The 27,661-nt window shown below is 39.9% G+C and overlaps 1 protein-coding gene across 1 annotated transcript in view; it reads left to right on the top strand.

Annotated features, from left to right (window-relative positions):
- The window catches only part of LOC127444564 (unconventional myosin-Ie-like), a 75,661-nt gene that overhangs the window by 34,306 nt on the left and 13,694 nt on the right, over nucleotides 1–27,661 (top strand). The window contains 16 exon segments of the mRNA XM_051704009.1: nucleotides 3,984–4,071; nucleotides 6,269–6,358; nucleotides 7,118–7,249; nucleotides 8,014–8,148; nucleotides 8,315–8,447; nucleotides 9,960–10,043; nucleotides 10,046–10,155; nucleotides 10,264–10,344; nucleotides 10,842–10,928; nucleotides 11,148–11,234; nucleotides 14,192–14,359; nucleotides 15,296–15,381; nucleotides 17,673–17,754; nucleotides 17,997–18,103; nucleotides 19,550–19,648; nucleotides 24,324–24,468. Of these exon segments, the coding sequence (XP_051559969.1) occupies nucleotides 3,984–4,071; nucleotides 6,269–6,358; nucleotides 7,118–7,249; nucleotides 8,014–8,148; nucleotides 8,315–8,447; nucleotides 9,960–10,043; nucleotides 10,046–10,155; nucleotides 10,264–10,344; nucleotides 10,842–10,928; nucleotides 11,148–11,234; nucleotides 14,192–14,359; nucleotides 15,296–15,381; nucleotides 17,673–17,754; nucleotides 17,997–18,103; nucleotides 19,550–19,648; nucleotides 24,324–24,468 (1,714 nt within the window).

Below are 27,661 nucleotides of genomic sequence, written 5' to 3'. Positions count from 1 at the left end.
GATGAGAGGGTTTCTTCTGGTCATTTAGAAAGGTGAAGAATGCTTTCCCATTACTGAGTGCGTTTAAATGCACAATCCGATTATGCTTATTAAGCAGATGTGCAGGTCATGTAAATGCCTTAAATTGTGTTCTTTTGGCAAAGGTCATAAAAGTTTAACCAAAACCTGACTAACACACCTACATAGTTGCTCGTTACCCCAAATTTTATTTGCATGCTGATCTGTCAGCTTATTCAATGTATGCCTATCTGAAATTGTAATAGATTTGATGCCAAGACCGGCTAAAAACCTGAGAATTTCAAAATCTCATGTAAATATGACTTTTTTGTATTTTGGTTTATTGATTTGCATGCAAAACCTTAAGGTAGGTGTTTATGAGCCGATTTTTGATAATTATCAGCCGTTTGTATAGTCACTGTTGCTGTGAGAAACAGCACTGTTAAGACTGCACATATGCTTGCACATGAACATTACTGATTGGCCGCATAAACAAAGCTTTGTTCCATGGTGAGCTCAATCTGTATGCAAACACAATCTGAATTCAAACACACGTAAATAAGTGAAAACACAAGTGTGTGCTGTACATCTCACAACACGTCCTAACCATACATGATTTTATAAGATTGAAGTAACAAGCAATTTGTCTGTACACACTGAACAAGATAATTTTGCATGACGCAGTACAATTACAGCCAATCAGAACATATGTGATGCTTAAAGTTATGAGGAGCAGGATTTTGGACCAATTAGAGTTCACAGTGGATGGGGTTACCCACAGGGACCCTACAGAAATAGAAACCAAGCAATTGACAAAAAATATTCTGTCGCTCGTCATTTGTCATGGTCATGGATGTTTAGGACAAAACTCTGATAAACATAAAAGAGGTTTTTAGAGGTTTTGAAAAGCAGGGACTGAAAACATTCCAAGGAACAAAAATGAAAACCGAAAATGAAAAAAGTTTTCATAACAGAAACAAAGTCCATTTCAATTGCTCTGGAGTGAAAACGTTATTTTTCAATGTTGATAACCAGTTAATAACCCGTTAATTTCGTTCCAATATTTTGTTTTTTATTTTTTATGAAAGCAAAATTCTAAATGGTTTATTACAGTAAATTTTTGGAATTACACCACTTCCTGTTGCCCAAAAAATAAGGTTTCTCACATTTTAGTAGAACATGAGCATGTGCTTTTATTTATTTTATTGGAAAAGCCAAATTAAATAACAGCATACAACATACAATACATAAAACATATCTTCATTTCATCATTGCATTGGGGGGGAGGGGGATCAAAGAAGTTCACAATATATTATTTATTTTATATAGAAGAAGATATATCAGTAGGAGATATCAGAGCTTTTATTCTTAAGGAAATTGCTGCATCAAACATTTCTTTGCAGTAATGTACGTTGTGGATGTATCCCTCTATGACATGCTGAAGACGTTTAGACAACTCTATATATACACTGATAAGCCACAACATTAAAACCACTAACAGGTGAAGTGAATAACATATATTATCTCATTACAATGGCACCTGTCAAGGGGTGGGATATATTAGGCAGCAAGTGAACAGTCAGTTCTTGAATTTCATGTGTTGGAAGCAGGAAAAATGGGCAAGCATAAGGATCTGAGCGATTTTGACAAGGGCCAAATTGTGATGGCTTTACGACTGGGTCAGAGCATCTCCAAAATAGCAGGTCTTGTGGGGTGTTCCCGCTATGCAGTGGTTAGTACCTACCAAAAGTGGTCCAAGGAAGGACAACCGGTGAACCGGCAACAGGGTCATGGGAGCCCAAAGCTCATTGATACGCGTGGGGAGCGAAGGCTAGCCCATCTTGTCCGATACCACAGATGAGCTACTGTAGTACAAATTGCTAAAGTGCCTACAGTGGGCACGTGAGCATCAGAATTGGACCATGGAGCAATGGAAGAAGTTGACCTTGTCTGATGAATCACGCTTTCTTTAAAGATCATGTGGACGGCCGGGTGCGGGTGTGTCGTTTACTTGGGGAAGAGATGGCAGCAGAATGCACTATGGGAAGAAGGCAGGCCGGTGGATGTTGTGTGATGCTCTGGGCAATGTTCTACTGGGAAACCTTGGGACCTGGCATTCATGTGGATGTTACTTTGACACGTACCACCTACCTAAAGATTGTTGCAGACCACGTACACCCCTTCATGGCAACGGTATTTCCTGATGGCAGTGGCCTCTTTCAGCAGGATAATGCGCCTTGCCACACTGCAAAAATTGTTCAGTAATGGTTTGAGGAAAGAGTTCAAGGTGTTGACTTGGCCTCCAAATTCCCCAGATCTCAATCCGATTGAGCATCTATGGGATGTGCTGGACCAACAAGTCCAATCCATGGAGGACCCACCTTGCAACTTACAGGACTTGAAGGATCTGCTGCTAACGTCTTGTTGCCAGATACCACAGGATACCTTCAGAGGTCTTGTGGAGTCCATGCCTCGAAGGGTCAGAGCTGTTTTGGCAGCATGAGGGGGATCTACACAAAATTAGGCAGGTTGTTTTAGTGTTGTGGCTGATCGGTGTAATTACTAATGCATACATGCACGGTTAATCCAGATAAGGAAAAATATCAAGGTAAAAAGTTAATTTCTCAGTTGTTTCAAAGTCTTTACTGCTTTATTGTTAGATATGATGATGTATTAATACATATTTGATGCTGCCTGGTTCTGACCGAGAAGCAAATCTGTAATTAAGACAAATCATTAAAATAAATTAATTAAAAAAAAATATATTCAATATTTAAAATAAAATAATTTAGGCTGCATAAGAGTACGTTTAGTCCAAACACCCCCAAGCAGTATGTGCATGCATGCAGGAGAGAGAGATTTTGGCTATTAATTGATTTTTAGATGGCCAGATGAATATTTTAAATATTTCTGGGGCTATATTTAATATTAAGAATACATTTATTGAAAAGACGTTATTTTATATCGGCTTCTGTATACTTTGTAGATTTCTATGCTGATAATTCCCCCACATGAAAAAAAAAAAATGCTTATTTTCACTTATTTTGTTTGAGGAAAGTCCCTTATTTTGAGCAATTTAAAAAAATATATATATTTTCTTGAGAGATCTGCTAGCACTGTAACTAGTATATCACCCACCCTTAGCACAGAGTACTGTCATTTTATTAAAAAGAATGATATTAACTGTTCTTTTACTTGTTCTATCTGTTTACCATTTGGAAAGGAGGCTGCGAATCACCGGAACTGGAATGAAAAAATGCAGTTTCTGTTCAGAACGAACCAAAATGAAAAACCTTTTGTTTTGAGTTGCATTTATAAAGTATGAGCAATAGAAATATTGATGCTTGCCTTTGCAAGCACCACAAATTAAAGAAATTCTCTGTTCAACAGCACAGTTCTACTTGATCTGTATTAGTTGGGGATAAGAGTCTACAAAGACGGCCACATTAAACCCTCTCTGACCCTCTTAAAACTGGCTAAGCAGATTTTAGTATTGTGTTGTGGGGTACACAGGGTCTGCTGTTGCTTGTTAACACCCTCATGTGCTTGTTTTTAAACTGCTGCATGTTGTATGTGGAAAAAGTTTTGTCTGGTTTTTAATATGACAATAAAAAGTCCTCATTTCGACTAAGTGTTAAAAACATGAAAGGCTGTTGGTGATATTTTATATCAATAATTTTTCGCCTTAAGATTAAATCTTTAAAACCTAATTTTGTTGCTATAAAATCCTGTGCTCTATAATAATGTGCTCCCTATGTTTCTGATGACCACAGAACGTTTTTGCTTATAATTGTTTTTTATGTAAATTTGTGTCATGCAAGTGTGAAAGTCTGTTTTTTTTCTTCAGAAATGTTAAGGATGTTTTCTTTGGAAAGCAATACATATTTGTACATGTGTGTTTGTATTTGTGCAGGAGTGTATTTGTACCCATTTACATTATGAATATTAATGATGCTTATTATTGTCATTTCTGGTGTTTTTCTTAGTGGTGAGAGTGGAGCAGGAAAGACAGTAGCAGCAAAGTACATCATGAGCTACATCTCCAAAGTATCCGGTGGAGGTCCCAGAGTACAGGTGAGCTGGGTAGAATGAACAAGCATAAAAACTCTTTAACATGCACAGACGCTATCAGATTTAGCCAAGGCATAAAGTGGCTTCTGACTGTTAGGATTAAACAAGAATCCTGATCTGTTGTAAACTTTACCTCATCCCACATCATTCTTCTACCCCATCTCTCATGGTCATCCCTTTATCCCCCAAACCCCTCCAGCAGCCATCTGTCCCTCACAATCCCCCCTTGTCCTGAAGGACCCATGTGAGTGAGCTCAGTGGACAGCCACTAATTGATTGCATTAATCTGATTGCATTAACCCTCTGTTGATAAGTATATACAGTACTTTGTTTTGGCAAAGAATAGCCACTATGATTCCATGTGTATCAAATCAAATGAAACTAGCTGAGCCTTGTGTTTTTATGGTATTAGGGTGTACCTCATCCCTGCTAAAAAGATCACCCTAGACCAGCACGAGTTTGCTTTCTGGTTTAGGCTGTTTTATGCTAGTCAGTGCTGGTTTGGTGCTGGTCTAGTTAATTTACCTATTTTCAAGCAAAAAATGCTGGTCAACCTAACCTTTCAGTCTTTCTGATGAAGGTGGTTGAGCAAGGAAGACTTGCTGGCTAAGCTAGTTAACAAACCTGGTGGGGACATTCTGGTGACAGCATCCAAATAAACAGCATAAGCTGGTGACCCATGTTAGTCTTTTCAACAGGGATGTGTGTTGTGCTCTTGAACAAAGCAGAGTATTGTAGTGGAACATTAGGCCTATCTGTCATGGCTGCTCCTCTGTTTCTTTGCTTTGTCAAATACCTCTGATGTCGTAGTGCCTCATGATCATATGACCACCATTGCTGTATGGTGCATCCTGATACCTATGATGTGTTACTTTGGCATTCCTCCAACTTTCTATCTCTTTGTCTGTCTCCTTCTTGCATCTATTTTTGTCTTTATGCCTCTATCTCTCTCTTTCTGTCTGGCTCTATTTTTGCTCTTGTAGTCCACACAGAAGTTTTCATTTGGTACCCCCGCAGTACTTCTGCCCATATGCAAAGTATTCATGCCTGTTTTTCCTGGTGGTGCAAATGCAAACAAGCCCTTGGCTGTTGTTTGTTCACACTAGCAATGTGACTTTGCATTGTAACATTATTGAAATATTTGTATGCGGCTTGTATGTGTTTGCAGGTACCCTCTTAAAAATAAAGGTTCTTCTGTGGCTCTTTGTAATAAGTTAGGTTCAACAAAAACCCTCTTCTTATCAAGAACCATATTTTGCTGAATAGGGTTTTTGAGTTGGTTAATATTGTAGTTCCTTGTTGATTTAAAAAGCTCTTGATGTTATATCATAATGAAGTACTTATTGGAACAAACCAGTTCACTCTATGGCCTTCTTGGAATGAAAGTACAGCTCCTAGCTACTTGTATGGAGAAAGACAGAAATCTCCAAAACTCTGAAACAAGCTAATGTTTCAATAACATACGTATGTCAAATAAAACCTTAAAGTATTCCGGGTTCAATACAAGTTGAAATCAATCAACAGCATTTGTGGCATAATGTTGATTACCATTTAAAAAAATTGACTCTTCTCTGCTTTTCTTAAAAAAATGTTTTAAAAAAGAGCAAAAATCGTGGTTACAGTAGGCACTAACCCTAACCCAATTTTTGAAAGGTTTAAGGGCAGAAATGTGAAGCTAATAATTTTAAGCACTTTAATTTATTTTGTTAAAATTTGTGTATTATTTGATCTGTAAAGTTGTTTAAATTGTAATTTTTACAGTCATTTTAGGGTTTCATCTTCATGGCAACAAAGTTGTAAAATTTGATATATCTTTACACAGAAAAGGTTAGTAAGTGATTTTATCACTAAAATCATGGTAACACGAATCTTGTTTTTGTCTTGTGGCTATATTTTAGAAATAGTGAGTATTTATACGGTTTTGGATTGGCCCCATTCACTTCCATTGTAATCACTTTTTTTTTTTGAAAGAAAATGAGTGACAAGTCTAAATAAATTTTTGTGCTTATCAATATTATGCCACAAATGCTGTCAATTGAGTTTAACTTGTATGTGAAGGTTACTTGTATGTGTTTATTTTCATTGCTTAATGACCCTTGTTAAATGTTATACTGATCTGATTCAGTTCCAGATCTGCCAAGGTGCTGTACTCAATGCAACTCTCACTCTTTCCCTTTCTCTCATGTTTATATCCTCACAGCATGTTAAAGACATCATTCTGCAGTCCAATCCTCTGCTGGAGGCCTTTGGAAATGCTAAGACAGTGAGGAACAACAACTCTAGTCGATTTGTAAGCATTGAACATCCTCCTGTAGATGAAATTTATTGAGGAAAGCAGACAGCAGATTACTTGTTGTGTGCTGCGTCTTGTCCCCAGGATATAAAAAGTCTGTTCCACAATTATTCTGAAAAAAAAAAATGAACAAAAGAGCCATCACCCAGTTTAAATACACACAGACAGGAAAGCAAGCAAGCAAGAAAGAAAAACAAGCAAGCAAGCAAGAAATAAAAAAACAACAAAGAGCCTAAAGGCTTTTAGAATGGGTATAAAGATAGACAGTTGCTTAAATATGATGTAATTTTAGAGCTTTGACCCAAACTTAATTTAACTTTAGACTGTTGAATTGAGAATAGGTTTTGGCTGCATTCCACAAGTCCAGAACTACACTTAGAAAGCATCACACACCAAAGCAGCCATTACAAAATATTATATACGCCACATTTACTTTTGGTTCTGCCACATTATTCCCAGACATAGACATATCAGTCTTGTTTTAGTTCTTTTGTGTTTGGTATAGTTAATGTTGTAAGAAGAATGGATTAGACAAGACACAAATGGATCATGTAGAGGACGGTAGAGTTTGTAGATGAATAACATATCCGTAAGTTTAGAGGTCTTAAAGGGTCTGGTAATGTCATTATTGCTGTAAGTCTGAGCATGTGTGTGTGTGTTCAAAGCACTTATTTCCTCTTGCTGTCGGCTCTGGGCATTCACATACACCTGCAGTCCATCATGTGTGTGCATTTTAACATTAATCTCCCCTGACAGGGGAAATACTTTGAGATTCAGTTCAGTTCTGGTGGTGAGCCAGATGGTGGGAAAATCTCCAACTTCCTTTTGGAAAAGTCACGGGTTGTGATGCGGAATCCTGGTGAGAGGAGCTTCCACATCTTCTACCAGGTGAGAACCAGGACCTAAGAGCTCAGGGCTGCGTTTCCCAAAGCATCATAAGCCTGAGTAGATCATAGGCCATTGGCGCCAGTGGTCTCTACGATCAACTTAAGCTTGTGATGCTTTTGGGAAACGCAGCCCAGGTGGAATTCTTCCAAGTGTCACTGTGACTGGCGGTAGTATAAGTTTGTTATGAGGAAAAATTGAATGAATACTAAAAACAGTGAAGTCCAGGAAAGGGAAGATGGAGCCATTTGGCTCTGAAAAGCAGGTCATGTTGTTCTCAGTTTACTATCTGAAGGCTTTGGAAGAGGTAGAGTCTGTCTGACCTCCTCCTAACGAGTCTGTTTCTGTTTCAAAAGTTTGGAGAGTTTTGAAGTTTGACTATTTTCTGGTAATGACTGTTGTTTAGAACTTTAAAAAATAGTTCACCCAAAAATGCAAATTCTGTCTTCATTTACTCACCTGCATGGTGTTCCACACCCGTTTCACTTTCGTACATGGAACACAAATAGAGATGTTTGGCAGAATATTAGCCTCAGTCACCATTCGCTTTCATTGCCCCTTTTTTTCCCCATACAATGAAAGTGAATGGTGACTTAGGCTAGCACTCTGCCTAACATTTCCTTTTGTGCTCCATGGAATAGAGAAAGCCATATGGGTTTGGAACAACATCTAACATATACATTTTATGATTAACTATCTCTTAATTCTTTTAATGAAACTTAGAAATGGATTGGCCTTTTCTTGTATTCTTGTATTTCTGTATGCAGTTAATAGAGGGAGCAGGTGCAGACCAGAAAAGCAGTTTGGGCATCACCAACCTGGATTACTACTCTTACCTCAACCAGTCAGGTTCCTACAAGGTTGAAGATATTAACGACAAGCACGATTTCCAGGAAACCATGGTAAGTATGACTTCAGCATCTTGGTATTTGAGTTAGACTCTGTTTTCCTGGGAGTCTCATTTAGCTGTGAAGTTTTTGCCTGATCAAATATGACATCTATTTTCCATATTCACAGACAGTGTTGTTGTAACCTCTCTCTCCTCTCTCTCTCTCTCTTTGACCCCAGCATGCCATGGATGTGATCGGTATCACAGGGATGGATCGCAACATGGTGCTGCAGATTGTGGCAGGAATTCTTCACCTTGGCAACATTGCCTTCAGGGAAGCAGGGAATTATGCTGCTGTTGAAAATGATGAGTGTATGTACCCTCAAAACCGCACGTCTGAACCCTGACATCCTGTTCAGTGTAATTTTGCGTATTTGTAGCTGTGTTTGTTGTTCAATTTTACTCCTCATTTTTGGTGTCCCCATTTTAATTACTGTATGATGTGAAACTGTACGTAGATACTTTCATGGCTTTAAATTAGGGCTCGTGCCAGGCTAAATTACCCTAGAAACAAAAAAGCTCAGTTTATGTGCCTGGTATCTGCTTATTACATCACAGCCTAAAATTACACAGAGAAATGCAGAACTTCCTATTGCCCTGCCCACCCCTCTAGTTCCTCTCTCTCTCTTTCCCTGAGAGTGTCCCAAAGCTCCTAGGTGGAGTAATGCATTTGAATGACAGAGGCTATTTGCTGTGGCATGAAGCCACGGAGCAGGGAGCAGACAAAGCTAATCTGTGCTTTTCCTGTTCTGCCCCCCAACCAGCCCCCAACCCCACTTCCTGTCTGCTGCCAGTGACTTTCACACATTTAGAGTTGGCTAGCCAATGTAAAAACCATACGCAGCACAACAAAAAGCCGCCTGCTTTTGGCAAATCCATCTTTGCGACCATTGCATTGTGTACAAAGAGCAATAAGGGTCCATGTCGAGCCTGAGATTATGAGTGATATAAATGCAGTTGCGATAACATTCTATTGCAAATTTAAAAATGAGTTTTAAGAGAAGTCTTTGATTACGTCTTGTAGTTATACTGAGAGCCATAGAAACTTCCAGATCTTTTTATAGTTGAGTTGTTTTAAAAGGCTGGTTAGTGTGCTTTGTTCTACCACACCCTTATATCTGAATAATGAGGGCTATTTTAGCACTATGACGAACGACATTGCTGTCTGATGCTGAATGAGGGCAGTTTCTTTTCTGAAAAGATGATTTAGTGATGATGACTCAGGTAGGGTTGCTTCAGACATTAAGTGAGGTGTAGTGCTGTGCTTCTCTTTAGAGGAAACCAAAAAAAATAAAAAATGCACATGAGTCATATGTTTTTAGATTTGGAAGAATGTACCCAGAAGACGTCTAGAGTTTTCTGTTTTAGAAAAGGGGTGTAATACAATGATCAGGATCGGACATGTTCGGATCAGTACGTGAAGCTCAGTGTTTAAAGGGGTAGTTCACCCCAAAATGAACATTCTGTCATCATTTACTCACCCTTATTAGTTGTTCCAAATCCCGTTGATTTTCTTTCTTCCATGGAACACAAAAGGAGATGTTAGGCAGAAGGTTAGCCACAGTTACCATTCACTTTCAGTGTATGGTAAAAAAAAAAATGCAATGAAAGTGAATGGTGACTGAGGCTAACCTTCTGCCTAACATCTCCTTTTGTGTTCCATGGAAGGAAGAAAGAAAGAAAGTCATTGGGTTTTGGAACAATATGTGGACGAGTAAATGATTTTGACCCATATTTTGGATGAACCATCCCTTTTTTAAATTATTCTAACTAACTAAATCTAATTCTAACTATTATATCTTTGTTTTTGCTCTTTTCTCATAGTTCTGGCATTTCCTGCCTTTCTTTTGGGCATCAATCAGCACCGTCTGAAAGAAAAACTCACCAGCCGTAAGATGGATGGCAAGTGGGGGGTAAATCAGAGTCCATAGACGTGACGTTGAATGTGGAACAGGCGTGTTTCACACGAGATGCTCTCTCTAAAGCTTTGCACTCTCGTGTTTTCGACTACCTGGTAGAGGTACAAGCCATATGCATCTAGATCCCTTTCAAAAACAGGAATGTTAATGTAGTTAATGAAGGAATAAGCACTTAACTGAATGAGTTCCTGTTTTGTTTGTTTTTTCAGTCAATTAATAAAGCCATGGTGAAGGACCATCAAGAGCTGAACGTTGGAGTATTGGATATCTATGGCTTTGAGATATTCCAGGTGAGTGTATTGTCTTATTTAAATTACAATGTAATATTATTAGTCAGTAATCACCTTATTATTTTGGATGTAGTTATGTAAACACAAGATGTGTTGCTATCTAATCTTGAGATGATTAGATTGACTAATCTGATAATCTGATGGTTTAGCATGTAGTATTAAGGCGTTTCAGATACCTGCATTATCTATTAAATGAAGGATGAAACTGGATAACAGGGCTTTTAATTTGAGCCTGTTTATGACTAATTCAAATTAACCATGGAAGAGCAGAATTCCTGAACAGCACGTGGTTGTTTTTTGGGCTACTGTTGATTAATAATTATGATGAGTCATTGTTTGTGTTTTCTGCTTCATCCACTGAAGCTTATTTGCATGTTGTTTGTTTCATATTTGTCAACACTATAATTTAATTTTGTCATGAGAATTGTATTTGTGTCGAGTTCATAATTATATACTCTATATTACAGTGTTGTTGTGTTATTGTTTGTTTTTTTCAGAAAAATGGATTTGAACAGTTCTGTATCAACTTTGTGAATGAAAAACTGCAGCAGATTTTCATTGAGTTGACTCTTAAAGCTGAACAGGTAAACTCTTCTTTACTCCATCCTTAGAGGTGTTATTTTTGCTATTGTGTGGATTTGCACATCTACTGTTCTTGAATAGGTGACAGTGATTCTTATCGTTTAAGCCTAACATTTCCATTAACCCTGTTCTCGAAAGATACAAAACATACATTTCTGCTCCACCTGAGTATATTAATCATCAGTTATCATTTCTCTTCTTTTACTCTTTCCTCTCTTCAGGATGAGTATGTACAGGAAGGAATCCGATGGACTCCTATAGAGTACTTCAACAACAAGATCGTCTGTGACCTCATTGAGAGTAAAATTGTAAGTTTCGCTAACTAAACGAAAAAACTGGACGTGATCTGTCCTTCCTGAATGCATTTAAATCTTGTCTTCTGGCCAAAATGAAGAGATTCATAACCACATAAGCCTCCATTCTCTTCCCATGACTCTTCATCTAAAGGCCTCAAACAGGCTGATATACCCCCTAATTCAATTTGCTTCTCTCAATGAAGAGATGAGACACAAAGTCCCATGAAATTTACAACAAGGGACAATTTTAATCATCCATATTGGTGTGACGGCATGTGAGAAAGTGCTTCTTTATGAAAGGCCTTTGTCCCTCATATCTCTATTAGCCACACTACTAAAAGCTTTGTGAAATTTACAAGCTGTTTTCTATGCAGTGGGAGCTGTTCACTCCCTTCGATTTGGTCTCTGGGTGGTTAGAAAGATAATGAGTGAATTTTCTCAGCTGGGTCAGAAAGTCAGTTGCACACACAGTCTTACAGTACAGTCAGATGGGCGGTAGCTGTGTAGGTATGTGAAATTATGTCAAAAAGGGGGCATGTGGGTGAGCATTTTGATCAAAGATTAATTTATTTTGAATTGTTTAAGAGTGCTGGAGAGGTCTCCTAACCTAGTTAGGAGTAGCACGATGACTGTTCTGAGGAGACAACACACTCTACAACAAAGAAAGAATGTGTTGGACTTATGATGATATAAATATATATACATTTTATTGTATTTAAATAGTTTAAATTATTTAAATTTATTGTAATTTTAAATAGTATTTAAAGAATGCATTGAAACTCATTGTTTTGAATTAAGCATTTGAAAAAAAACTTTCAGAGGGCTGCAACAACTAATTAATAATATCTAAATATCACTTAAATTATAAAATGAAAATAATCAACAATGAATTCAGTTATGTTTTGCTGAATATCTTTGCATTAGCACTGCAACCTCCGTCAGTGACACCACTTTACAGTAGTGAAAATGTGTTTCTATGGGGGAAAAAGACATTTAAAAAATGGTACAGAGCTGCATCTAAGAAGAGACCAAACACTATATAAAACAATTAATAATCTCATAGTTTTGTGGGGGGTTTCAGGTGCAGATTCTTTCTGCAGTTTAATGTGCTTGAGAGACGTTTAACCCCAGCTCATTACTTACATTTTACTGATTTATTCTTATTTGTAAATATTATAAACTCAAAGTCATGCAAGTTTCCATTGCTGTTTTGCAAAAGCGAGACATTTTACTTAAAATAGGCCAAAAATTTAAAAAACATTGGAGTGTGCTTACTTCATGGAGTGTGCGCCAATGCCACTCAACCAAATGGTGTGCTATGATAAAATATTGCTGATATGATGAACGTCAAATTTCCCCCAAAATGGAACCGTGTTTAACAGAAATCTTACATGTAGCTGTAACAGTTTGTTTTATTATCATTTCATTGTGTGATTTAAATTGTCCATCTACATTAAAACTTTAGAAATTTTGTTTTGATAACATGAAATGTGATTATATCGCAAGATTTTGCATTTAAATTTTTTTGTTGCCGTCTGTTTACACATTGTTTGAGGACAATATTCGGCAATATGTGTAATAATGTTTAAAATACAGGAAATAAATGTTGCTTTCTCATTTGATTAATCAAATTATTAATCAACAGAAAATGGGGGCCTGGGTAGCTCAGCGAGTATTGATGCTGACTACCACCCCTGGAGTCACGAGTTCGAATCCAGGGCATGCTGAGTCTCCTAAGCAACCAAATTGGCCCGGTTGCTAGGGAGGGTAGAGTCACATGGGGTAACCTCCTTGTGCTTATTATAATGTGTGGTTCTTTCACTTAGACTTTCACTTAGACTTTGCTGAAAGTTGCTTTTAGCAGCTTTATAAAAAGCTCCCACTCTTACACAAGTCCTAATCTTTACTAAGAATTTTTTGACACTTAAGTCGAAGCTTAAGACCATTCTTAGGAGCATTTCTGAGAAATTTTATACATACGATATAGCCCCTGGGCCCGACTTCACAAAAAATCTTAAGGCTAGTCCTCCTGAGGACTTCTAAACCCCTAAGAGTAACTCACAAATGATCCGAAGCATGCCTGCTGTCATCATTCCACATTAAAAACAATGTTTTAGAATATTATTAAGATACAAAACTTTTAAAAAGGATCACCTGTGGATGTATTTTAATAATATAACTTTTTATTATAATAATATAATAATAATAATAAAACATTTTAATATTACAATATTATAAACATTATAATATTGACATTGACCTTTAAAAACTGTATCGTCATAATCAGGGTGTTTTCATTATTGCAAAGTTAGTTAGAGATGCTCTCTACGAACCAAAACAAGCCAATTACACCGGAGATAAATTTTGACAACTTTGCACTCTCTTGCCACAGGCAAAGGTGAAACTGTGTAGTGCAGATGAATTGGGAATTTATGGAATCTATCTGCAAAATCATCTATTAAACTATAAATGCCTTCTCCTGACCACACATCATCCGACAATTCACAGTGTATACTTTCCTGTGGATGCGCGCTCGCTGCAGAGAAAAAAGCCATCATTCACGGCCATCGCGAGGCTACACGGTGAAGTTGATACAGACGGCATGCACACTTGTTTCATTGCACCAACACAGAATGAAGAAATATCAACCGAAAAACAATCTCAATCAATCAATCAATCAATCAATGTATCTATCTATCTATCCATCATATATCTGTTATATATATCCCACTTACACTTACAAGATTTCCTTAGTAAAACTTACTCTTAGCAGTTTTGTGAATCGCTTTTAAGCAAAAACTCTTAGCTGGGATCTCTTTGGAGAACTCCTAGAGGTAAGATAAAAATCTTTGTGAGTACGGGCCCTGATTTTGGTCATAATTAAATTTTGGCAAAATGTATTAAATACAATTGTGTTATATTATGTATTAGTCATTCACAGATATGTGTTTTTCAATGACCTTACTCAGAATCCTCCAGGGATCATGAGTATACTGGACGATGTTTGTGCTACGATGCATGCGAAGGGTGAAGGCGCAGATCAGACTATGCTGCAGAAGCTCAGAATGCAGATCAATAACCACGAGCACTTTAACAGCTGGAACCAGGGCTTCATCATCCACCATTACGCTGGCAAGGTATTTATGCCTCTCTCCGGCTCGCACACTATCTCAATCTTCTCTTTGTCCACCTCCCCCCCACTCTTCTGCAGTAAAGTTAAACGTTTTGCTTTTACTTATTTTTTCCTAATAGCTTTTAACATTTCCTTCTCTGTGTTTCTTCTATGTCTTGTTGTTTCTTTCTCTACATTTCTCATTTTCAGTCTCTCATTTAATCTTTGTTGCCCAGAGGTAGATCAGTATGTGTGGTACCCAACCACATACCCCATGTTCAATGTGGCATACTTTGAGGGGAGGCAGGGAGGTCCTATCCACATCCAATAAGCATGCTCCACAGACAAGGGATAAAAAATAGACATCTAAATCTTCAACGACTCAGCATTTCACTCACTCAGTGCGCCAATACACAGAATACAGGCCAATAAGTCAGTTTGATCTGTATGCAAGGACCTTTCTTTTTCATTGGCTTTTTAAGTATGTGAAAGAGAAGAATGTGATATTTAGATCATTGGTCCTTAACTGGTTTTGCTTCATGTTCCAGATTTTTACTTTGGACATTAAGTGGCGACCTTACACTTTACCAAAACATTTTATCAAATAGAAGTAAACAAAAATGTTTGGGTGGTTTACGAGGACATTTTTTTTAGGTTACAAACTGATAATTACAAGGGTATTATGCTATAAGTGTGGTTTATGAGGACATTTCTAGTGTCCCCACAATTCAAATCACTTAAAAAACATTCTAAACAATGTTGTGTAATGTTTTTATTTATTTAAAAATGCATTAGGTTTTTTATGAGGGTTAGGTTTAGGGGGAGGGTTAGGGTTAGGGGATGGAAGGTATAATTTGTACAGTATAAAAATCATTATGTCTATGGAGAGTCCTCATAATGATAGCTAAACCAACATGAGTGTGTGTGTGTGTGTGTGTGTGTGTGTGCACTTTCTCTCCAGGTGTCCTATGACGCAGAAGGCTTCTGTGAGAGGAACAGGGATGTGCTGTTTACGGACCTGATCGAGCTGATGCAGAGCAGTGAAATGTAAGTGTTTCTCCTCCATCATAAGAGCAGCTAGTCGGTCTATGAGTTTCCAACAGCTGCCTTTTAACAGAATCTTACAGCACCCTGGAACATCTTAATATATGTAAATCATAGACTTAATCAGTCCAGCTAAAGGCAGAGGGCCCATTATTGAAGTGTGCTGGGGGTTATCATCATTTCTGTGTCCAAAAGGCCATCTATCTCTCAGGGGAGTTGGGCTGAAGAGAGTTGCCCCTGCTCTTCTGAGTTCTTGGGCCTCTTTTGGGCCCCACAAGCCATCTGCGCAAATGGTCTTTTCCATCTCCTTGCAGCCTTATTGTATGCAGCCCTTTGGTAAACCTTTGGGGGTTGGCATTCTGACTGGGTTTAGACACGTGCTGTCATGCATAGACTTAAATGCACCCACACAAGCTCAGAGGGAAACATCCTTTGCACCGGCCAGCAGGTTTTATACGAAGAACAGAAGAAAGAAAAAAGGAAAGCCAAATCATAATTGTCAGTTGTGTGACAAAGCAGGGCTGCGCAGACATAGCCCTGCAGTTTCACCTCTGACTCTTGACCCTATTAAAGGATTTAATAACAAAGCATGCTCCTGTTGTGGTGATTTGAAATTACAAGTTGAGTCCTTACCTCAGATACGCTACTGTTCAATAGTTTGGGGTCACTTGCCTGAAATGTTTCTCATGATCTTAAAAATCTTTTGATCTGAAGGTGTATGCTTAAAAATTTGAAATTAGTTTTGTAGACAAAAATGTAATTGTGCCAACATATACATTTATTTAATTACAAAACTAAAATTTTATAAAAAAAATTAAAAAAAAGTTTTTGAAATTGATGACTTGGACCGAATAATTAAGAAAAGCAGCCACTAAGTGCCCAGCATAGACGGGAACTCCTTCAGTACTGTTTAAAAAGTATCCCAGGGTGATACCTCAAGAAGTTGGTTTAGAAAATGCCAAGAGTACATTTCTGCAAAATCAAGGCAAAGTGTGGCCACTTTGAAGATGCTAAAATATAACATAGTTTTGATTTTTTTAGTCACAACATAATTCCCATAGTTCCATTTCTATTATTCCATAGTTGTGATGACTTTACTATTATTCTAAAATGTGAAAAAAAGAAGAAAAAAAAGAAAGAAAGAATGAGTAAGTGACCCTAAACTTTTGAATGGTAGTGTATGTACTGATTGCATCTGATTACTACTGTTACTACAGTTGGATTTGTTCTGATGTTATACTATATGGAAATGCCATCAAATGTAACTTGAGTAGCTTTTTAAGAGGTGGAAGCGGTATAAATAATGTGCTCTGATTTTAGCAAAGAAAAGTAACTTAAAAGGGATAAATTATTCTTTTTACTGACATCACTGTGCTAATCCCTGTACATTAAGGAATTGTTCAGTTACTTACTATAATTTACCCTCATGTCGTTTCAAACTCATATGACTTCTTTCTTCTGCGAAACACAAAAGTATATATTAAAAAGAATGTTGCACTGATTTAAATACAATAGTATTTGATAGTGACTTTTTAAGCCAAAAGTGTCATAAATGTAGACCATGCGACTTTTGCGTCATATTCCAAGTCTTCTGAAGGCATAAGATCACTTTGTAAGATGTATGGTTTACAGAAGTGAACAGTTGTAAGAAATGTAAGTTGTTATTCACTCACAAATCAATCAATCAATTAATCTATACAGAGCCAAAATCAAATATGGTGACACGTCGATAACATCAGATCTCTTTGGTTTTCTTAGCATTTCATGACAAAATGTCATGACACAAGAACCAGTGAGGTTTGAAGTTATTGATGTTATTATATTGGATACAAATGTAGATATGTCGGTGAATGCAAGACGAGTCATCAGTCTTTTTTCTTTGTTTTTCTAGAAGAGACATTAAATGTGCATATGAGCTAAAAATGCATTTTGTTCACTTGGAGAAGTACACTAGCTTTTAAATAGCCTTGAAGCTAGCAAACATGCACTAAAATCCACAAAACTCCAAATTTAATTGGGACTTTAAGCACAGTAAAAAGTTAACGGTTATTGAGTGCCAAAGATTAAAAACCAGAGGTATTCAAACTCTGACCCTGTCCAAGGGATGATGAAATCCAAAACAATGTGCATTGTGGCTCACTGGAATTCAAGTGACCCTGGTTTACTGTGGAGAGACCCAAGTTGAAAACATTCCTGTCTGTTACACTCTGTATTTCTCCTGTTATATTATTCTTGCTCTGTCCCCATTCCACCACCCCTGAACGATTTCTGTCTGGTGTGGTTCTCTTCAATAGACCTTTCATCCGTTCCCTGTTCCCGGAAAACCTCAATGCTGAGAAGAAAGGCAGGCCCACTACTGTAGGGAGTAAAATCAAGGTGAGTTAAGCTGAGACATTTAAGCACTCCCCGCCAGGTGTATCTCCCAATTCAAGGCTCTTTGTAGACTCATATTCTACACAGCTTCTTACACAGTTCAACACAGAAGGACTAATTAGGCCAAAGAATGCAATATTGGTGGTTGTCGATTAAATTATGTTTGCCAGTCTTGCACAGATACATTATGTCTGTTAATATGATTTTAGCTGTTTCACATCCTTTCTCTGTCTCACTAATGGTAGAAACAAGCCAATGATCTGGTGAGTACTTTGATGAAGTGTACACCTCACTACATCCGCTGTATCAAACCCAATGAGACTAAGAAGCCCAAAGACTGGGAGGAGAGCAGGTGAGTGGCTACTGTCAAAGCAAGGTTCATTTCTCACAATTTCACCAAAGGTTTTAAAGGTTAAATGTGTATTTATTTATTTATTCAATGTTAAAATACCTTTTCTTATCCCAGTTCAATGTGAACAGACAACTAGGCCTCATTTATACCTTGCATTAATATACATTTCATATTCAGATAGTACCTGGATATTCTTTAGCTAGATTACATTTACACCTTGCAGTCAAATGCGTCTCCACTGTGAATGGATATAGATCCAACAATAGTTACCCGCACAAAATGAAAAACGCTACACACATTTTACATCAGAGGCTGTGGTAATTGAAAATTCTTCGACTTTTAGGGAATTTTAGCGGCCGCCAAAGCTAAATTTCAGGCTGCCGAAGCAAATGTAATGATATTCATCTCACGTTCAGCTCTTCTTAAGTGCTAAATAGGCTTCTCATCTGAAACCCGCAAGTGATGCTTGGTTTCATGTGAGTGTCTCGTAGGCCACATAGTGGTTAGAAAGCAGGAGGGAGATGCTAGAGAGTGGGATTTGAGGAGAGAGACAATATATTCCAAGTGTATTCCATTGGAATAATTCATGGAATAATATTCATTGTTCACATGACAAGATTGCATGATTGCAGAGTCCATTGTGTTCTTCACACTGCAATGGCAGAATAAGCAGAAAAATGCAAGAAACCACAACACAGCACTTTAACAATGGATGATTGTAGTGTAATCTCATCACTTTATTAATTAATAACGTAGTTGTATCTGGATAACAAAATCACTGCATCTTTGGTGCATTTACACCTGTCATTTAATGTGGTCAAGTGCTACCCGATAGGAATCCGATCACTGAAAACAAGGTGTTAATGGGGCCTAAGTGAGCCATTTGTTGGTTTATTTCCCCGAAAAACACTACAGCTCTGTGGCATTATCAAAACATTACTCTGTTTGTTTGAGTATCTCAACCTGCCCAACATACCAACATTGCCTCAACCAGTGGTTTGAACTTAAGGCGGGGTTATCAGGTTGTCCGACCGTGGCAGATGGGGGGAGTGTTCGAAAAACCTGTCTGAAAGCCTGTCATTATTTTTTCAGTTCCTTTTTGTGCCGCTACTGAAGTACACACAGTCTCATTTAGCTTTGTCTATAATTGTGTTACAACAGCCAAGATATATCAGAATAAATCTTCTTAGTAGCTTGCGCAGTTATGATAACTGTTAAGGAATCCAGTTGGCAACAAATAGAAGCCGATTGTATTTCTCATGCAGTTTGCCGTTTTTTTTTGTTTGATTGTTTTTTCCTCCTTGGCCAATGTGTTTTGTTCCGATCCGATGTGTTGAATTGTTCAGGCTCTAATGGTCTTCCTGTTATGGGAGCATTGTTCATGTTGAGCAGTATAATTAGCACTCACACATTAACCTTCCAGCACCCCCCCCCCTCTCTGTGTAGGATGAAGCACCAGGTGGAGTATCTTGGTCTGAAGGAGAATATTAGAGTGAGGCGTGCCGGCTATGCATACAGAAGAGTCTTTTGCAAGTTCCTGAACAGGTAATGACCAAATTCATCCTCAAAATCTCACAGGGAGCTCTTGAATATAATGGGGACAAGAGCACATCTGGCCAAATTCTCAGGCTTTACATTTTATTTGTCCAATGAGAAGACACATTCTCAAGGAATGGCTTCAAAGGAGAAAGTGTCAGAATCAGAGAGGCTCAGGATCCAAATGTAGAGTAAAAAACAAGAATTTATTAAATACAAACATAAAGGGAAAAAACTCAAACTCCCACAAGGGGGAAAACAAACATAAACTACCCCAAAGGGGAAAAAGGTAATCCAGGCTGGGGTAGGGGAAATGGGGAACACCAGGACCGACCGAACCGAGTAAGGAAGGGATCGTGAACCAGACCGAAACAGACAATAAACAGGACCGACCAACAAGACTGACTGGAAACATACAAGACCGAATGGAAACATACAAGACCAACTGGAAAACAAGACAACCTGGCACTGGACAGCAAACACAAGGAGACTAAAATAGGGAGAGAAATCAACAGGTTAACAAGACAAGGCAGGTGCGAATAATAAACTAACAATGGGCAAACAAGGAGGCGGTGTATGACGTAAGACAGAGAAACGCGGCAATGCAGAAACAAAACAAAGCCATGTGCTTTCACAAGACACAAAACATCCGAATGGCATGAGCACACATCGCCACGACAATAAGGCAATATATGCTCATGCCAACCGACAAACAAGACGAGGGAATGCGTAGCAACACCAAACAAAGCGATGCCACTCATTCTCACTGTAAACAAAACCTGAGCATACATCGCGAGGCAAATGCCACACGACCCGAGCGCAATGCGCATCCGCATTTACGAGAGGCAGACATAGATTATTGATGCGAGTGCATGCCGCCAAAATGACAAGCGCAATGCACTCAAGCCAATACAAGACAAGACATGGAATGTGAGTGTCCGGACCGAACCAGACAGAAGGGTCAGGATCCAGACACCATGCTTTGGACCAACCGAAGAGCGCACGACAAGGAAATCAACCAAAACCATGTGCTCAAACCAAGACAACAAAACACAAGACAGACAAGGGTCGATGATGTCACAGTCCTGTCATACAGAAACCCAGACTGACAGAGAGACAGGACCGTGACATTACCCCCCCCCAAGGGGCACCTCCTGGTGTCCCAAAACGGGAACATCAAACAATAGACAAGACAAACGGAACAAGTACTAACACAAAACAGAAAACACCGCAGAGAGGGAGGGAAACCAGGGAGGGAGTTTAAGGAAAGCGGTGGGGTCCAGCGGCCTGGGAAGAGGCCTCAGGGCAGAGGCGAGGTCTGGAGGCCTGGGAGGAGGCCTCAGGGCAGAGGCAGGGTCTGGCGGCCTGGGAGGCGGCCTCAGGGCAGAGGGGACAGAGTACTGGGTGGCGGCCCCTGGACAGGGGTCAAAGGACTGGGCGGCGGCCACTGGACAGGGGTCAGGAGGGAGCGGCTCTGGAGTTGGAGCCATGGAAGGCTCGGGCACTGACTCGTTGATCATGGCAGGTGTGGGCGCTGGCCGCGGCAGGGGAATGGCTTCCATGGCCATGTACGCTGGCAGTGACGGGAATGGCCACCATGGGTGTGAATGCTGGCAGTGACTGTGAAATGGCCTTCGTGGCCGTGATGACCGGCAGAGACTGGGGAACGGCTTCCATGGCCGTGATGACCAGCAGAGACTGGGGAACGGCTTCCGTGGCCATGAGCACCGGCAGAGACTGGGGAATGGCCTCCGTGGCCGTGAGCACCGGCAGAGACTGGGGAACGGCCTCCGTGGCCGTGAGCACCGGCAGAGACTGGGGAACGGCCTCCGTGGCCGTGAGCACCGGCAGAGACTGGGGAACGGCCTCCGTGGCCGTGAGCACCGGCAGCGGAAAGGGAGCAACCTCCATGATCGTGAGCACAGGCAGTGACAGGGGAACGACCTCAATGGTCGTGAGCACAGGCAGTGACAGGGGAACGACCTCCATGCCTGTGAGCACAGGCAGGGATGGTGAAACAACCTCCGTGGTCGTGGGCACCGGCAGTGATGGGGAAACAGCCTCCGTGGCTGTGAGCACAGGCAGTGACAGTGGAACGACCTCCTTGGTCGTGAGCACTGGCAGCGACAGGAGAACAGCCTCCGTAGCCATGGGTGCTGGTAGCAACAGGAGAATGGCCTCTGTGGCCACTGGCAGCGGCAGGGGAACGGCCTCCGTGGCTATGGATGCTGGCAGCAGGAGGGGAACAGCCTCTGTGGCTGTGGGCGCTGGCAGGGGAATGGCCTCCGTGGGCGCTGGCAGCGGCAAGGGAACGGCCTCTGTGGGTGCTGGCAGCGGCAGGGGAATGGCCTCCATGGCCGTAGAAGCTGGCAACGGCAGGGGAACGGCCTCCGTGAACGCTGGCAGCGGCAAGGGAACGGCCTCTGTGGCCGTGGACGCTGGCAGCGGCAAGGGAACGGCCTCCGTGGCCATTGTCAGCAACTGAGGAGTAGGTGCCCTTCTCCTCCTCCTCCTATTATGGGCGGTGAGGGGCACTGCTGCTGTAGCAACCTCCGCCTCCTGGCGGTCAGCAGCAGTGGGCTTGGCCGAGGCATCCAACTCCGTGTGGGGGGTGCCCTCGTTCTCGTGTTGGGATGAGGATTGGAAGTCCCCCGAGTCCTCCCATTTAAGAGTAAGCCTGATTGCCTCAGGAACCTCTGCATCCTCACCCCATTCTGGGACAATGGATCTAATGGGCTCGTTCAGACCTGCCCATATCCCAGACCCGAGGACAATGATACAAATTCAGGGGCATACCCCAACACGGACTTATCATTCTGCCGTAGCACGTAAAGCTGCTCAACTAGCGCTGCGCGCTGACGACCAGTTAAAAAAAACTCCACTGGGTCCATCTTGGCCAGTTTGTAATGTCAGGATCAGAGAGGCTCAGGACCCAAATGCAGAGTAAAAAACAAGAATGTATTAAATACAGAAATAAAGGGAAAAAACTCAAACTCCCACAAGGGGGAAAAACAACAACAAACCAACAAAACTGACTGGAAACATATAAGACTGACTGGAAAACAAGACGAACTGGCACTGGACAGCAAACACGAGTAGACTAAAATAGGGAGAGAAATCAACAGGTTAACAAGACAGGGCAGGTGTGACTAATAAACTAATAATGGGCAAACAAGAAGGCAGGGTAAGACGTAAGACAGAGAGACACGCAACAATGCAGAAACAAAACAAAGCCACATGCTCTCACAAGACACAAAACACCCTAATGGCATCAGCGCAAATAGCCAAGACAATAAGGCAATATACGCTCATGCCAACCGACAAACAAGACGAGGGAATGCGTAGCAACACCAAACAAAGCGATACCACGTATTCTCACACTAAACAAAACCTGAGCGTACATCGCGAGGCTAACGCCAAGTGATGCACGCAACAGGTGACTAAAACAAGACAGGACATGTGAGAGAGTTCGGCCACACACAAACCCGAAACCTCAGACGGAAGTGACCGAACCTCAGCACAATGTGAAGACAGTTGGTGATCTGGGCACGCAGCGCAAAGCGAGCGCAATGCGCGTCCGCAGTCATGAGAGACAGACATAGATTATTGACGAGAGTGCATGCTGCCAAGATGACAAGCACAATGCACTCACGGCAATACAAGACATGGAACATGAGTGTACAGATCCCAACACCAAAACCAAAACCAAACCAGACAGAAGGGTCAGGATCCAGACACAATGCACCAGACATGAAACAAGACCAACCGAAGAGCGCACGGCATGGAAATCAACCGAAACCATGCACTCACACAAGACAGACAACGAAACACAAGACATAAATCGTACGATGATGTCACAGTCCTGTCAGACAGAAACCCAGATTGACAGGACTGTGACTGAAAGAATATAGATCAGAGAGGTGGAAGTGTGTTTTTATGTAGATACATTTAGGTTGCTCTTCCACTATGAGAACAATAGTTGGCTTTAAAAAGATCTGAAGCACAGTTTCCTCAGTGCATACTCTTTTTCTGTGTGGTGGACATGAGCCATTGCTTGGCACAGTAGAAGAGCTCTGATGAGATGTGCAGGTACAGCTGACAAACTCTGAGACACTGAGCTCAGTGCTTGAGAAGTACTGTATGCTAAACTCCAAGAGATATAAAAGAGATGACGTTCCTGATGTCCTAGAGAGTTAATGGAGCTCAAGTTGATGTCAGCACACCTTGCTGGTTTAAGGGTTCAACTCCAATATTGTTTCACATGCTTCAGTGGGTTATTAACATTTTACTTAAAGTAGTCAGAATCTTCCTTTCATGCATTAAAGTTAAATGTCCTCTTATTGGCATGAGAGTTATTTTTTTTACTCCACCCTGCTAGTGTTTATCTTGCACACACACACACACACACACTCTACATATATTTACACAGGGCTCCACTTTAGGAGGCTTGTGGGGCATTTTGTATATGAGTGAAAATATTATGTTTCATTAAAATGTATGCATTCAGTGACTCATTCTAAGATTATTTGAGCTTTCCACATAATTTGGTCTCCAGAATTGATTCAAAGTATTTTATTAGGTGATAGCTATACATCTTCCTCTCTCATGGGTGTGATGTATATTTGTCTCACTGATCATCAGACTGATGAAACCTTCACCCTCCACTCTCTGTTCGGTGTCTCAGGTATGCCATTCTGACGAAGGAGTCATGGCCGACATGGCGTGGGGATGAGAAGCAGGGTGTGCTGCACCTCCTGCGCTCTGTAAACATGGACCAGGACCAGTATCAGCTTGGACACACTAAAATTTTCATCAAAGCCCCAGAGTCGGTAAGACCTGACAAGGGTCTCTCACAGTACTCCTCTGTTTGCTAACTCCCACATTAGTTCTTTTTTCTCAAATTCTATTTCAATTCAGCTGTTTGTGGTGACACGTACTTGAAGCAGTGGACAATGAAAATACAAATTCTAAAGTACCTAATAACACATTTTACAAAAGGCAAATATGCCCAAACATGTGTTAACTTGTCACTCTGCAGGGACATTAAAAATGCAAAAAGCTGCATTACAAATTATGAAAAGAAATGGTGATCAGTTACAGGACCTAAGATATACACTTTGCCTTATACATTCACATACATTTTAATTGAAAAATGTGATGTCAGTTTACTAAAAAAAAAAGTCCATGGACACATAAACCAACTACCCATAAATAGATCTGCTCTTTAAAATTAACACCTCAGATAAATGTAATAATATGGCAAAAAGAAGTAATAAAAAGTGTTTGGACACTTTTGATGCATTCCATTCAACTCGGAAAGTCGGATTTCCAACTTTCTACTAGGAAAAGGGCAATGGAATGCTACTTGAAGTCAGAATTCCAACTTGGAAACTCATGCTGAAATTTGTAACTCTGATTTCACCGAGATGTAGGTGCGTGATGTCACACAACTATGTCAGCACCCAGAGAGATGTACAAAGTAAATGATAAACATTCACTTTTATTAAATAATATCGATAAAAGAGTCAAAGTTCCTACATTACAGGATATTAAAACCTGTTTAACAAACATTTGAAATAAAACATGTTACACTCTCTTTTGATAATCGTACACCTGTAGCATCAACGCTAGCGTTGAAGTATTGTTTATCAAATGGGTTGCTAGGAGACGTCTCTGTTCAAGTCAAGTCAAGTCATTTTTATTTATATAGCGCCTTTCACAACACACATAATTTCAAAGCAGCTTTACAGAAGATCAGGCATTAACAGAAGATAAAACTGTAATGTCTATAATGTCTTAGAGTCATCATTGTGTAATTGATAAAATACGATTGTGAATTGTGTTTAAAAATAAGTAATTAAATAATAATTGTATTTAGAACCCCATTGAGCAAGCCGGAGGTGACTGTGACAAGGAACACAAAACTCCATAAGATGTTGGTTAATGGAGAAAAATAACCTTGGGAGAAACCACACTCACTGTGGGGGCCAGTTCCCCTCTGGCTAATATCATGAATATAATGCCAATATTACTTATGTATAGTGCAAGTCATGGTTTAAAATTATTAAACTAAGTAAGTGTTAAGGGTCAGTGTTTAAAACAAAGATTTTGTATGAAGTGTGAGATTAATGACTAATGTTTGGTGACAGTCAAACACCTGCTAAGATAACGGGAGCGTTGCAGTTTTGTTTCCTTAAGCGTCATCATCTGAGCATCTGACAATGGAATGCCTTTATGGTCGGAAATCTGAGATATCAAGTAGAAATATCCCAAATCCGACTTGAATGGAACACAGCATTAAGCCACACTTTAAAATCTATGCATTAGATAAAATAAAATTGCCATTTATTTTAAAGAAAGATAGCACAAGCAAACATTTCAAGTCAAACATTTCACAAAAATAAGTTTGTTAGTTTTAAAATAAGAAAGCAAGAAATATACTTAAGACAAAAAGTATTTGAAAATACTTTAGTTCTCAAAATTAGTGGAAGATGTGATGTCCACAGTTAATGCGATTAACTATCTTTAGTGAGTTTTCTAGGGCGCCTATGTGAACTTGACGGGAACTGATGTCATGTATCCATTAATAAATATCAGTTGGTTAAAAGTAATTGCAAAAATGGCTAAGAACATTGAATGTTGTTCCTTGCACTCTCCTTGCTCTCTGTGTTGTTCAATCTCTCTGTATAACCCCTCCTGCTGTAATGGCAGTAAGGTTAAATGGCAGAAGTGTATGCTAAGAGTGCTAATGAATAATGGGCAGTCAGCAGGGCAAGAGAGGGACTCTGGGTCAAGCCCACTTCAGCACTGTTAGGTCAACATTACTCTGGATCTCATACACAACTGCTGTGCTGTGGTCAAGCTGCTACCGTAATGTCAAAGAGACTTTTGCTTTTTCCATTGCTCTTTTTTTCTTAGATTGCTTATGAAAGCACTGCTTGTGGCTATTCAGTAATCTTACTGGTGACATTTACATGCACACACGTATACATAGATGCACAGAATATGGCTCTGTGGCTCGGCAGGTATTTACCAGATTATCCAATGGTGTGTGACTTTGGTATGTAGATGTTAAAACGTGGCCTTTCCTGTGGGGGGTGGGGAGGGCCGTGATTTGAACTGCACATCCTCTCAAAACAAAACTCCTTCTGAGATAAGGTCCTGACACTAATTACTTCTTAGTTCATAACTAAAGGAATTTCTTTAGTGACAGAGCAAGAGAGAGAGAAAGTAAGAGTGACAGAAAGTATGTTCAGTAGTTGCTCTGCCAAAATGAACCCTGTGATCCCATTGAGAGGTAATGAATGGCTCTTTCACACTGTTTGCATGAGACATCCTAGCAATCTCTATAAGGGTGAATCTCATGATCATGTTCCTCCCCAAAATCAAATATATTTATATAAAGAAGGCTATTTTTAAGATGGTAATGAGTAATGAGATTTTTGGAGGGAAATGTGCTGAATAAAAAATAATTTCACAATGCAAACAAATTTTAATGGTGCAATATAAGCTTCATTTTCTGTATACAAGGTGTTTTATTCTTTTGATTTTGGGGTGAAATATGATGTCGACATTTCTTTTTGAGATTCGCCCAACAGCAGAAAACAGTGTGCCAGTGGGTGGTTTGAGTGTATGTTGGCACATGTGTATATATTTGTTTGTGTCTGTGGGTGAGAGACAGAGAAGGGGTTTCATTGTACATTTGCCCATAAAATCTCATCAGTCCTATGCCAACTGTGTGTGAGAGAGACTGTCTGTGCCAGGCCTTTGTAAAAAATGATAGGATCTGATGTTTAGTCTGGAAAGCAGCAGAACTGTGGAAGTGTGTTCTGAGGACACACTGGAAATGGAATGGAGACTGCTGTTTCAGTGCTATACCAGTCGCTCATAGTGCTCACAGCTAAATTTTAGATGCCCACAGGACATTTTACTGGTATAGCTGCTTGCAGAGAAAGAGAGACATGCAATCTGATGGAGAAAGAGAGAGGCTGCTAGGAGTGATAGGCAGGACAGACTGAACCA

The sequence above is a fragment of the Myxocyprinus asiaticus genome, chromosome 1, assembly GCF_019703515.2.
Source record: "Myxocyprinus asiaticus isolate MX2 ecotype Aquarium Trade chromosome 1, UBuf_Myxa_2, whole genome shotgun sequence".
NCBI classification, from domain to species: domain Eukaryota; kingdom Metazoa; phylum Chordata; class Actinopteri; order Cypriniformes; family Catostomidae; genus Myxocyprinus; species Myxocyprinus asiaticus.
This window is presented reverse-complemented; position numbering and strand designations above follow the sequence as displayed.